The sequence below is a fragment of the Limanda limanda genome, chromosome 12 (assembly GCF_963576545.1).
Source record: "Limanda limanda chromosome 12, fLimLim1.1, whole genome shotgun sequence".
Taxonomy (NCBI): Eukaryota; Metazoa; Chordata; class Actinopteri; order Pleuronectiformes; family Pleuronectidae; genus Limanda; species Limanda limanda.
Window position 1 is genome coordinate 27551640 of NC_083647.1, and position 12351 is coordinate 27563990.

The following is a 12351-nucleotide window of genomic DNA, read 5'->3' on the forward strand; positions in this document are numbered from 1 at the left end:
CTTCCATTGCACAGGCAGAAGACAGGAAGTGGCGTCAGAGGAGGTTCAGGCATTTTATCAGGAGGTCTCCTTGGTGCTTTACATCCCATTTGGCTGAGGAATGAATCAGGATGGAAGAGGAGCTGGAAAGTGTTGCTGGGAAGTTGGATATGTATAAAAAAACATCTTTTAATTTTCTGACACTGTGACACTTTGTTTGCACTTTGCTTCTTTCTCATTAATAAGACTTCATGTCTGCAGTTACGTCACAGACTCCCCCCCCCCTGCACTTCCTGTTAATATTAAACTTTTGCAGAACGACGTCTGAACATTGAACCTTCAGCAGATAACGATCATATTCAAGCAGCTATTTTACAACCAAGTCTCTTGTCTGTGTGAGCTTGTTGCTGCCAAATGACTTTTGACCAGTTATCAAAGCCAAGGCTTGAATTACTTTTTACAATCGTGTCCTGACACACCAGAGAAACCAGGACACATCTGTTCCTCCCTGAAGAGACGCAGGCTGAAAACCAGACGATCACATTCACCTTCCAAACCAAACTGAACCGAACCAGACCAGACGTCCTGAGTGAGTCCAGCTACAGGAGAGAAGAGTCAAACTACAACCTGCCGACGCTCCACACACTGACCGTGAGTTTAACAAACACCTCGACTCAGAGGGGAAGTGAACCTCAGTGAAGTTCATGGAGCTGTGACTGACTGACTGTGTGTTTTCAGCTTCACCTGGAGACTCAATGGCTTCCAGATTAGAAGAGGATCTCTACTGTTCCGTCTGCCAAGATGTCTTTAAAGATCCTGTTCTTCTAACATGTAGCCACAGCTTCTGTAAAGACTGTGTGAAGGGCTGGTGGAAAGGCAAAAAAGTTAAAGAGTGTCCACTTTGTAAGAAAAGATCTTCAATGTACGAACCACCTTGTAACCTGGTGTTGAAGAACCTGTGTGAAACCTTCTTAGAGGAGAGAGATCAGAGCTCTTCACCTGCTCTCTGCAGTCTGCACTCAGAGAAACTCAGACTCTTCTGTCTGGACCATCAGCAGCCAGTGTGTGTCATCTGCAGAGACTCAAAAAAACACACCGACCACAGATTCAGCCCCATCGATGAAGCTGCAGAACAACACAAGAAGCAGCTTCAGGAAACTCTGGAGCCCTTGAAGGAGAAGTTACAGAGTTTAGAACGTGTTAAAGTAGAGTTTGAACAAACAGCAGAACACATTAAGGTCCAGGCCGGACTCACAGAGACGCAGATCAAGGAGCAGTTTAAAAAGCTTCATCGGTTTCTGGAGGAGGAAGAGGAGGCCAGGATGGCTGGACTGAGGGAGGAAGAGGAGCAGAAGAGTCGGATGATGAAGGAGAAGATTGAGTCTCTGAGCAGAGACATAACGGCTCTTTCAGACACAATCAGAACCACAGAGGACGAGCTGAGAGCTGAAGACGTCTCGTTCCTGCTCAACTACAAGGCTGCAGTGGAACGAGTCCAGCAGCGCCCCCTGCTGGATGATCCACAGCTGGCCTCAGGAGCTCTGATAGACAAGGCGAAACATCTGGGCAACCTGAGCTTCAACATCTGGAGCAAGATGAAGGACATGGTCTCCTACAGTCCTGTGGTTCTGGACCCAAACTCTGCTGCTCCATGGCTCATCCTGTCTGAAGATCTGACCAGTTTGAGACGAGGAGAGAAACAGAAGCTTCCTCACAATCCAGAGAGGTTTGATTATTACGCCTCAGTCCTGGGATCTGAGGGTTTTAACTCAGGGACTCACAGCTGGGACGTCCTGGTTGGAGACAGTACACGCTGGTCACTGGGTGTGTCAGCAGAGTCTGTCCAGAGGAAGGGAGACGATCTGTCTGGAACATGGAGAATACAGTTCTATGAAGGTAAATACACAGCATGGTCACCATCAGGATCATCTGTTCTCTCTGTGCAGAAGATCCAGAGAATCAGAGTGAAACTGGACTGGAACAGAGGAGAACTGTCATTCTCTGATCTTGATTCTAAAAAACAAATTCACATCTTCACACACACTTTCACTCAGAAGATGTTTCCATACTTTAACACTAGAGATCCCTTTAAGCTGTTACCTGTGAAAGTCTCTGTGACGCTGGATCAGAGGCGTTAGAGATAAAGATTTTATTCATCATGTTTATTTCTTCAAGAGAAATCTGCTGAATTTAAATGTTAAACTCGTTATTCTAAAGCTTTGTTTATTTCTCCTTTTACTTCTCACTCATTTTTATTTCTCCTGTCGACTTTTCCACGTGTGTAAAAAGATTTGATTATTTTCTGATCTTTATCTTTGGTTTGTTTTTTTGTCTTATGGAAAAAGTTTTCTATCATTTAGATTTTGTGTGGATCCATGAAGTCGAGCAAACTGATGAAGATCCACATAAAAACACATTTATCAATAACAGCTGATCATTGTTCATATTCAACAAACTTTAATAAAACTCACACATGAGACATGATTCATGTTTAATCACATAAAGTCTGTTCACATATGAAATAATCCAACATATATGAACATTTGTCTGTTTGATGTGATGAAGCCAAAATGATTCTGTCTGTAAAAGTGTTTATTCAACAGCAGCCTAGTGATGTGATTTTAATATTGTGATTAAAATAATAAAAACTATTAAACAGAAACAGAGTTTTTGCCTTTTTTAAGTTCTCTGTCATTAAGTTGGATTTGTTGGGATTTTAAATTTAAGTTCGTCTTTGTGTGTGTATCTGTGAAGATGGCAATAGAACTGAACTCTAAACAAAAGAAAAGAGGGTGGGGGCAGGAGCAGTTTGGTACAGATATATGGCCTTCAAAAATGATTTATAATAACCGTTGCTGCTTGTAGTTAATCTTGAAGTTAGAATGTGTGTGCGTCACATCGCTGGTCAGTCTCACACATGTCTTGATAAGAGGTCTGATAGGAGCCGCTGCCTGTTGTGGGATTGTGAATCTGTGGCATACAATATACTGAACTTTTTATATTAACGCATATCTCCCTTAGATTCATTCAACATCACACAGATGTGACCCTCAGATAGTTTCAAGTTTTAAATTGAATTATATATACGTTTATTCATGAATTATTACTTATTTGAACGTTGGGACCTAATTGTTGTGAACAATAGTTGGGTCTCTGGAGACAAAGATAAGCTTCTACAACTAAGTGTTCCAGGTTGCTTCCACTTCACACCTCGGGGTGAACCTGCCCCTGGACACAGCTTCCAACCCCTAGTGGTCACTGTGTGCCCCCCGACCCATGAGGTCCAGTTCCCCTCTTTTCTATTGACCTCTGCAGGAGGAGGAGGTTCCTCTCCCTGCTGCAGCTCTTTGGACCTCCAAGCAGGCCGGCCTGAAGCAGACTGCTGAAACCTTCCAGAAGGCAGCGACACGAGAGCCTGCCTAAGAACTGCAGCACAAGCAACTGGTCACAACACAAAGTCTGACCAGCAGATGCACAACAAAAGGAGCCACAACCAGCAAGACCAGTTCACTGGACTTTAAACAGCACCTCAAAAAGCACCTTTCCACCTTTTCATGACCTGGTAACATAACTGGGCTGATTACACAAGACCTATGCACAGGACTGTTGAACTCTATTCATATGATGTTTAATAAATTGGATTTGTGTTTTTGTGATATTTGGTAATACGTTACTTGAAAGCTAAGGTTAGTTCTGTGATGCTCTTCGTAGAATCAGAATCTTTCTTTACATGCAACTAACTACTTCCTCTGACCGGCACCAACACCTCACACACCTGTGATCTCAGCCCCATGATCCCAACTCTCCAGGGGGTCTTCTGTCTTCATAGTGGCCAGCCGCCATTTTGAAACCTCACACACGCACACAATGACATTGTGTTAATTTGTTTGCACTTTGCTTCTGTCTCTTTAATGCGACTTCAGCTCTGCAGTTAAGATACAGACTCCTCCCCCTGCACTTCCTCACTTTTGTCCACAGGATCTGACACAAACCTCTTCTTGACGAAGTTAATATTTTATCATAACTTATCTTTACTTCAGCAGAACGACCTCTGAACTTTGAACACTCAGCAGATAACGATCACATTCAAGCAGCTATTTTACAACCAGGTCTCTTGTCTGTGTGAGCTTGTTGCTGCCAAATGACTTTTGACCAGTTATCAAATCCAAGGCTTGAATTACTTTTTACAATCGTGTCCTGATATCGTGTCTTTCCTTCTGCGTCGTGAATGCTTTTTAAGACACTTCACATACAAGGTCTTTCCAAATGTTTTTATTGTCTGCCCAGTAATAGCCCCACAGATAACTGCACTATTGCAAATATTTGCACCATTGTTTTTTCTTTAGGTGTATATATATTTTAGATATATGTATTTCATTTTCTATTTAACATTTTTTAATTCTTTTTTATATTATTTTATTCGATATTTCTTTGCTTGTAGTATTCTGAGCATTGCTATAAGAGCCTGTGATCCAAGCATTTCATTTCCAGCGACTGCTTCATGTAATTATTGTGCATATAACAATAAACTCTTGAATCTTGAACCTTCAGACTCTTTTCTCCACACTGACCGTCAGCATCTGCAGTTGTGGAAACAAAACGGTGTCTGTCATGAAGCTGCTCATCTCCTGTACAATATAGCTTCCAGCTAACAAACACAATGTTCACCAAGCATGCTAATATTATGTTTCTGCTTCATCAAAACATGTCCTGACTGTGTAAACATTAAGATCCACGAAACCAAAACAATGGAACAAAACAAAGTCAACAAAGTCACTCTGTCCGACCTCCAGAACTTATCAGACAGCTGCTCGAAATCTATGTGATGTTGAATGAATTTAAGGGAATTATGTTTTAATACAAAAGTTAGAAATGAGAACAAGTTAACGTACAGTGTATAGTATGTCACAGATTTCACAGTCTTCAAAACAGGCAGCAGCTCTTAGCAGACCTTTTATCAAGACATGTCTGAGACTAAACAACAATGATTAAACACTAGGAAGGAAAAAGTTAATTATTAAATCATTTGTGTGCAGGCCCTTATCTGGTCCAAACTGTTCATGTCCCCCCCCTCCGAACTTTATTGCATAGAGTTCAGTCAGACCCACACTATATATAAATTTAAATTCCTAGCAAGCGCAACAAAATACTACTTCTACTATATTCACCCCCACTGTTTTACGCCTCATGACAACATGACCCCTCTCGCCCACAAGATATAATTCCTAACTTTGTTTTCCTCTATACAGCGTCTACAGGAACAACTGTGCATTTCCCTTACTAACCATATAAACCAGACGAACCAGTTCAGAAACTTTCCAACTAAGGATCAGGATAAACACGAGGTGATCAGTCACACACTAACCATGAGAGCACGTGCTATATACAAATTTTAAGGTCATGAGACAAAATCATTATCTGTCATTAAGTAGAGTTTAACACTGTGATGAAGTCAAAATGATTCTGTAAAGGTGTTTTTTCAACAGCAGCCGAGTGATGTGACTTTAATATTGTGATCAAAATAATAAAAACTATGAAAAAGAAACAGAGTTCTGACCTTTTCTAAGTTGAGATGTAAATATAACATTATCTGTCATTCAGTAGGATTGAAAACTCAGATATTTTCAGGCTTTTAAATTGAGTTAAATATATGTTTATTCATGAATTATTACTTATTTAAAAGCTGGGAGCTAATTGTTGTGAACAATAGTTGGGCCGAGATGTGAAGACAAAGCCTGAGACCACATGTCTTCTTTGTTCTGGAGACAAAGATGAGCTTCCAGAACTCAGTCTCTGAGGATGCTTCCACTTCACACCTCGGGGTGAACCTGCCCCTGGACACAGCTTCCAACCCCTAGTGGTCACTGTGTGTCCCCCCACCCATGAGGTCACCAGGACGATAAAAGCCCAGTTCCCCTCTTTTCTACTGACCTCTGCAGGAGGAGGAGGTTCCTCTCCCTGCTCCAGCTCTTTGGACCTCCAAGCAGGCCGGCCTGAAGCAGACTGCTGAGACCTTCCAGAAGGCAGCAACACGAGAGCCTGCCTAAGAACTGCATTACAAGCAACTGGCCACGACACAAAGTCTGACCAGCAGATGCACAACAACAGGAGACACAACCAGCAAGACCAGTTCACTGTACTTTAAACAGCACCTCAAAAAGGACCTTTCCACCTTTTCATGAACTGGTAACATAACTAGGCTGATTTTACGAGGCCTATGCACAGGACTGTTGAACTCTATTCATGTGATGTTTTATAAATTGGATTTGTGTTTTTGTGATATTTGGTAATACATTACTTGAAAGCTAAGGTTAGTTCTGTGATGCGCTTCGTAGAATCAGAATCTTTCTTTACATGCAACTAACTACTTCCTCTGACCGGCACCAACACCTCACACACTTGTGATCTCAGCCCCATGATCCCAACTCTCCAGGGGGTCTTCTGTCTTCATAGTGGCCAGCCGCCATTTTGAAACCTCACACACGCACACAATGACATTTTGTTCATTTGTTTGCACTTTGCTTCTGTCTCTTTAATGCGACTTCAGCTCTGCAGTTACGTCACAGACTCCTCCCCCTGCACTTCCTCACTTTTGTCCACAGGATCTGACACAAACGTCTTCTTGACGAAGTTAATATTTTATCATAACTTATCTTTACTTCAGCAGAACGACCTCTGAACTTTGAACCCTCAGCAGATCACGATCATATTCAAGCAGCTATTTTACAACCAAGTCTCTTGTCTGTGTGAGCTTGTTGCTGCCAAATGACTTTTGACCAGTTATCAAATCCAATGCTTGAATTACTTTTTACCATCGTGTCCTGATATCGTGTCTTTCCTTCTGCGTCGTGAATGCTTTTTAAGACAATTCACATACAAGGTCTATCCAAATGTTGTTATGCTCCCCCAAAAATCCCCATGTTCCTTATTTTTATATATATATATATATTTTTTTTTTTTTATCAACAGAAACATTGTCCACCCTAATAAAAAAAAATCCCTTTGCTAGAAATTCCCCTTTGTGTCGACATGGTCTGGACAAATCTGTTCATGGTCTACCTGGTCTTAGGGAATTCGCAGTCTCCTTCTCCCTTAACCTAGACACAGTTGTAGATTCACTTCCCACTGCTGACCCCCCCCCCCCCATGCAGTCTGTTAAGAAAAAACAACAGCGTGTTCTTTACTTCTTTAACGAGAAGAAGAGCCAAACTCAGTTTTGCTCAATTAAGAATTTATTTAGGAAAGCAATGAACAGGTTACGGCAAAAGACACAATTGGCTTCCAGTACATTAAGTGTATCAGAGCGCCTCGAACATCCGGCATCAGTCCATTTTATACAGCAGATCTTCGTTCCTCCCTCCTCGGAAGTGCGCACGCGTAGGCCATCCTCATGGCTTTTGGAATACGGAAGTGAACAGGGAGACACTCCCAAATGACAATATAGTTGCTAGACAACGAGTTTTACTACAAGAACGTCCTTCAACCACAGATGCAATATGGGTCAAAGGTGTTTACAATTGGAGAAAAGATTATTATTCTTTCAGCTATTTCAAAACAAGCCTGACTGTGTAAACATTCGCATCCTCGAAACCCAAAGCAACATACAGAATTAAGTCAACAACGTCACTCTGTCTGACCTCCACGACTTTATCAGACAGCTGTGAGACTCTATGTGAGTTTAATGAATCTAATGAAATTATGCTTTAATACAGAAGTTAGAAATGAGATCAAGTTAACGTTCATTCTTAATTTGTAGATTAACCCCTAGGAAGGAAAAGGTTATTATTAAATAATTTGTATGAAGGCCTAATATCTAACTAACAATACTTCTATCTTTATTTTTAAGAGTTCAGTCAGACACAACCTATAGTTAAAAGTTTGAAATTCCTAACAAGTCCCAACTGAACACATGGAATCACTGACAGCAGACACAATACTCTGAACACTGAATGACCGGTCCGATGTCTGACGGGATCTCATGCCCACCTGAGCCTGCAGCTCAGCAGTCGTACCACCATCCACTCCACATGTTGGACGTGCTCTTTCGCTATCATCAACAACCTGAGACTCAGCAGGATCAGATACCCAGCGAGCGGTCCTAGTATCACTCTGCTCCCTGTGACTCGAGGTTCCTGAAGAATCTTGGTTCTGACCAGTAGTGGAAGAAGAGAGGCTGATATACTCATCACCCTCCCCCAAGAAGGTGGTGGTAACAAATGAACAGGCATGATCAAGTTCCGATGAACTGTCTCAATCCGACCTGTTGGATGGCGAAAGTTATACGTGTGAAGACTCACATTTTTACCCACAACCACATACACCACCCCCTCCCACTGGTCAGCCAGCTTCTTTTGACCTCTCTCCCCTTTGTTCAATAGCAGGACTCTGTCTCCTACTTCAACAGGAAACCCCTTCACCTTCTTGTGATACCCCTCTGCCTGTTTCGCCAGCTGCTTACTGAGGTTCCTCTGAGCCAGTAAGGTTGCCTCCCTCAGGTCCCTTCCTAAAGACTGAACATATACATCAACATTCACATTCTCTCCATCCAAGAGAGCACTCTCCAACATCACATCAACAGGTCAGCGAGGAGTACGACCAAACATCTGAAAAGATAGTGGAAACCCGGTATGTATGAATGAATCAGGATGGAAGAGGAGGAGCTGGAAAGTGTTGCTGGAAAGTTGGATATCTGTAAAAAAACATCTTTTAATTTTCTGACATTGTGACACTTTGTTTGCACTTTGCTTCTTTCTCATTAATAAGACTTCATGTCTGCAGTTACGTCACAGACCCCCCCCCCTGCACTTCCTGTTAATATTTTACTTTAACTCTCACACTAGCAGAACAACCTCTGAACATTGAACCATCAGCAGATAACGATCATATTCAAGCAGCTATTTCACAACCAAGTCTCTTGTCTGTGTGAGCTTGTTGCTGCCAAATGACTTTTGCCCAGATATCAAATCCAAGATTACTTTTACTTGAATTACTTTTTACAATCGTGTCCTGACACACCAGAGAAACCAGGAAGCATCTGTTCCTCCCTGAAGAGACGCAGGCTGAAAACCAGACGATCACATTCACCTTCCAAACCAAACTAAACCAGACCAGACGTCCTGAGTGAGTCCAGCTACAGGAGAGAAGAGTCAAACTACAACCTGCCGACGCTCCACACACTGACCGTGAGTTTAACAAACACCTCGACTCAGAGAGGAAGTGAACCTCAGTGAAGTTCATGGAGCTGTGACTGACTGACTGTCTGTTTTCAGCTTCACCTGGAGACTCGATGGCTTCCAGATTAGAAGAGGATCTCTACTGTTCCGTCTGCCGTGATGTCTTCAGAGATCCTGTTCTTCTAACATGTAGCCACAGCTTCTGTAAAGACTGTGTGAAGAGCTGGTGGAAAGGCAAAAAAGTTAAAGAGTGTCCACTTTGTAAGAGAAGATCTTCAAAGTCAGAACCACCTTGTAACCTGGTGTTGAAGAACCTGTGTGAGACCTTCTTACAGGAGAGCGATCAGAGCTCTTCACCTGCTCGCTGCAGTCTGCACTCAGAGAAACTCAGACTCTTCTGTCTGGACCATCAGCAGCCAGTGTGTCTCGTCTGCAGAGATTCAAAAAAACACACCGGCCACAGAATCAGCCCCATCGATGAAGCTGCACAACAACACAAGAAGCTACTTCAGGAAACTCTGGAGCCCTTGAAGGAGAAGTTACAGTGTTTTGAACGTGTTAAAGTAGAGTTTGAACAAACAGCAAAACACATTAAGGTCCAGGCCGGACTCACAGAGACGCAGATCAAGGAGCAGTTTAAAAAGCTTCATCAGTTTATGGAGGAGGAAGAGGAGGCCAGGATGGCTGGACTGAGGGAGGAAGAGGAGCAGAAGAGTCGGATGATGAAGAAGAAGATTGAAGCTCTGAGCAGAGACATAATGGCTCTTTCAGACACAATCAGAACCACAGAGGACGAGCTGAGAGCTGAAGACGTCTCGTTCCTGCTCAACTACAAGGCTGCAGTGGAACGAGTCCAGCAACGCCCCCTGCTGGGTGATCCACAGCTGGCCTCAGGAGCTCTGATAGACAAGGCCAAACATCTGGGCAACCTGAGCTTCAACATCTGGAACAAGATGAAGGACGAGGTCTCCTACAGTCCTGTTGTTCTGGACCCAAACTCTGCTAGTCCATGCCTCGTCCTGTCTGAAGATCTGACCAGTTTTAGACAAGAAGCGAAACAGAAGCTTCCTCACAATCCAGAGAGGTTTGATTATTACTCCTCAGTCCTGGGATCTGAGGGTTTTAACTCAGGGACTCACAGCTGGGACGTCCTGGTTGGAGACAGTACACGCTGGGAACTGGGTGTAAGAGCAGAGCCTGTCCAGAGGAAGGGAAGCAAACGGTTTGGATACTGGAGAATACAGTTTTATGAAGGTAAATACTCAGCATGGTCTTCATCAGGATCATCTGTTCTCTCTGTGCAGAAGATCCAGAGGATCAGAGTGAAGCTGGACTGGAACAGAGGAGAACTGTCGTTCTCTGATCTTGATACTAACAAACACATTCACACCTTCACACACAGTTTCAGTGAGAAGATGTTTCCATACTTTAGCATTACAGATCCCTTGAAGCTGTTACCTGTGAAAGTCTCTGTGACGCTGGATCAGAGCCGTTAGAGAAAAAGATTTTGTTCATCATGTTTATTTCTTCAAGAGAAATCTGCTGAATTTAAAAGTTAAACTCGTTATTCTAAAGCTTTGTTTATTTCTCCTTTGACTTTTCGAGGTGTGTAATACGATTTAATTATTTTCTGATCTTTATCTTTGGTTTGTTTTTTACTTTCATGGAAAATGTTTTCTATCATTTAGATTTTGTGTGGATCCATGAAGTCGAGCAAACTGATGAAGATCCACATAAAAACACATTTATCAATAACAGCTGATCATTGTTCACATTCAACAAACTTTATTAAAACTCACACATGAGACCACATTCATGTTTATCACATAAAGTCTGTTCACATATGAAATAATCCAACATATATGAACATTTGTCTGTTTGATGTGATGAAGTCAAAATGATTCTGTCTGTAAAAGTGTTTATTCATCAGCAGCCTAGTGATGTGATTTTAATATTGTGATCAAAATAATAAAAACTATGAAACAGAAACAGAGTTCTGAGCTTTTTTAAGTTGAAATGTAAATATAACATTATCTGTCATTAAGTAGGATTTGTTGGGATTTTAAATTTTAATTCGTCTTTGTGTGTGTATCTGAAGATGTCAATAGAACTGAACTCTAAACAAAACAAAAGAGGGTCGGGGCATGAGCAGTTTGGGCCAGATATATGGCCTTCACAAATGATTTATAATAACTGTTGCTGCTTGGTGTTAATCTTGAAGTTAGTTAGAATGTGTGTGCGTCACATCGCTGGTCAGTCTCACACCTGTCTTGATAAGAGATCTGATAAGAGCCGCTTCCTGTTGTGGGATTGTGAATCTGTGGCATACAATATACTTAACTTTTTATATTAACGCATATCTCTCTTAGATTCATTCAACATCACAAGGAGTTCAAGCAGCCGCCCCAGCTTTAGGAGGGGAGAAAGAAAGGCATTGTTTTGGTTTGTAGGATGCAAATGTTTACACAAACAGATCATACAGCCGATAGAGCAGGAACACAATATTCTTTACTCCAATGAACAACAACACCGACCCACAAGGCATCAGCGTAAATACGTGATCAAACCAAACCGAGACCGGCTCTTCTCACTCATTTTTATTTCTCCTGTCGACTTTTCCACGTGTGTAAAAAGATTTAATTATTTTCTGATCTTTATCTTTGGTTTGTTTTTTTGTCTTATGGAAAAAGTTTTCTATCATTTAGATTTTGTGTGGATCCATGAAGTCCAGCAAACTGATGAAGATCCACATAAAAACACATTTATCAATAACAGCTGATCATTGTTCACATTCAACAAACTTTATTCAAACTCACACATGCGACATGATTCATGTTTAATCACATAAAGTCTGTTCACATATGAAATAATCCAACATATATGAACATGTGTCTGTTTGATGTGATGAAGCCAAAATGATTCTAACTGTAAAAGTGTTTATTCAACAGCAGCCTAGTGATGTGATTTTAATATTGTGATAAAAATAATAAAAATTATGAAACAGAAACAGAGTTCTGACCTTTTTTAAGTTGAGATGTAAATGTCACACTATCTGTGTGACAAGAAGAAGTTACAGTGTTTTGAACGTGTTAAAGTAGAGTGTGAACAAACAGCAGAACACATTAAGGTCCAGGCCGGACTCACAGAGACGCAGATCAAGGAGCAGTTTAAAAAGCTTCATCAGTTTCTGGAGGAGGAA

The 12351-nt window shown here is 41.7% G+C and overlaps 1 protein-coding gene across 1 annotated transcript; it reads left to right on the top strand.

Moving 5' to 3' along the window:
• Nucleotides 1-465: 465 nt before the first annotated feature.
• LOC133015083 (E3 ubiquitin-protein ligase TRIM35-like) lies at nucleotides 466-10648 on the top strand. Its single transcript, XM_061082213.1, has 4 exons — nucleotides 466-630; nucleotides 718-1910; nucleotides 5745-5768; nucleotides 10460-10648. The coding sequence occupies exons 2-4, from the start codon at nucleotides 735-737 to the stop codon at nucleotides 10646-10648; spliced, it is 1389 nt and encodes a 462-aa protein (XP_060938196.1). The 5' UTR covers nucleotides 466-630; nucleotides 718-734.
• Nucleotides 10649-12351: the final 1703 nt, after the last annotated feature.

Bases quoted from the DNA above. Each gene is read 5' to 3' on its own strand.
- LOC133015083 (XM_061082213.1), top strand. From the start codon at position 735: ATGGCTTCCAGATTAGAAGAGGATCTCTACTGTTCCGTCTGCCAAGAT. The intron at 1,911-5,744 runs GTTCTCTCTGTG...TTTGTTCTGGAG, and splicing joins GGTCACCATCAGGATCATCT to ACAAAGATGAGCTTCCAGAA. The intron at 5,769-10,459 runs GTCTCTGAGGAT...TCTGTGCAGAAG, and splicing joins AGATGAGCTTCCAGAACTCA to ATCCAGAGGATCAGAGTGAA.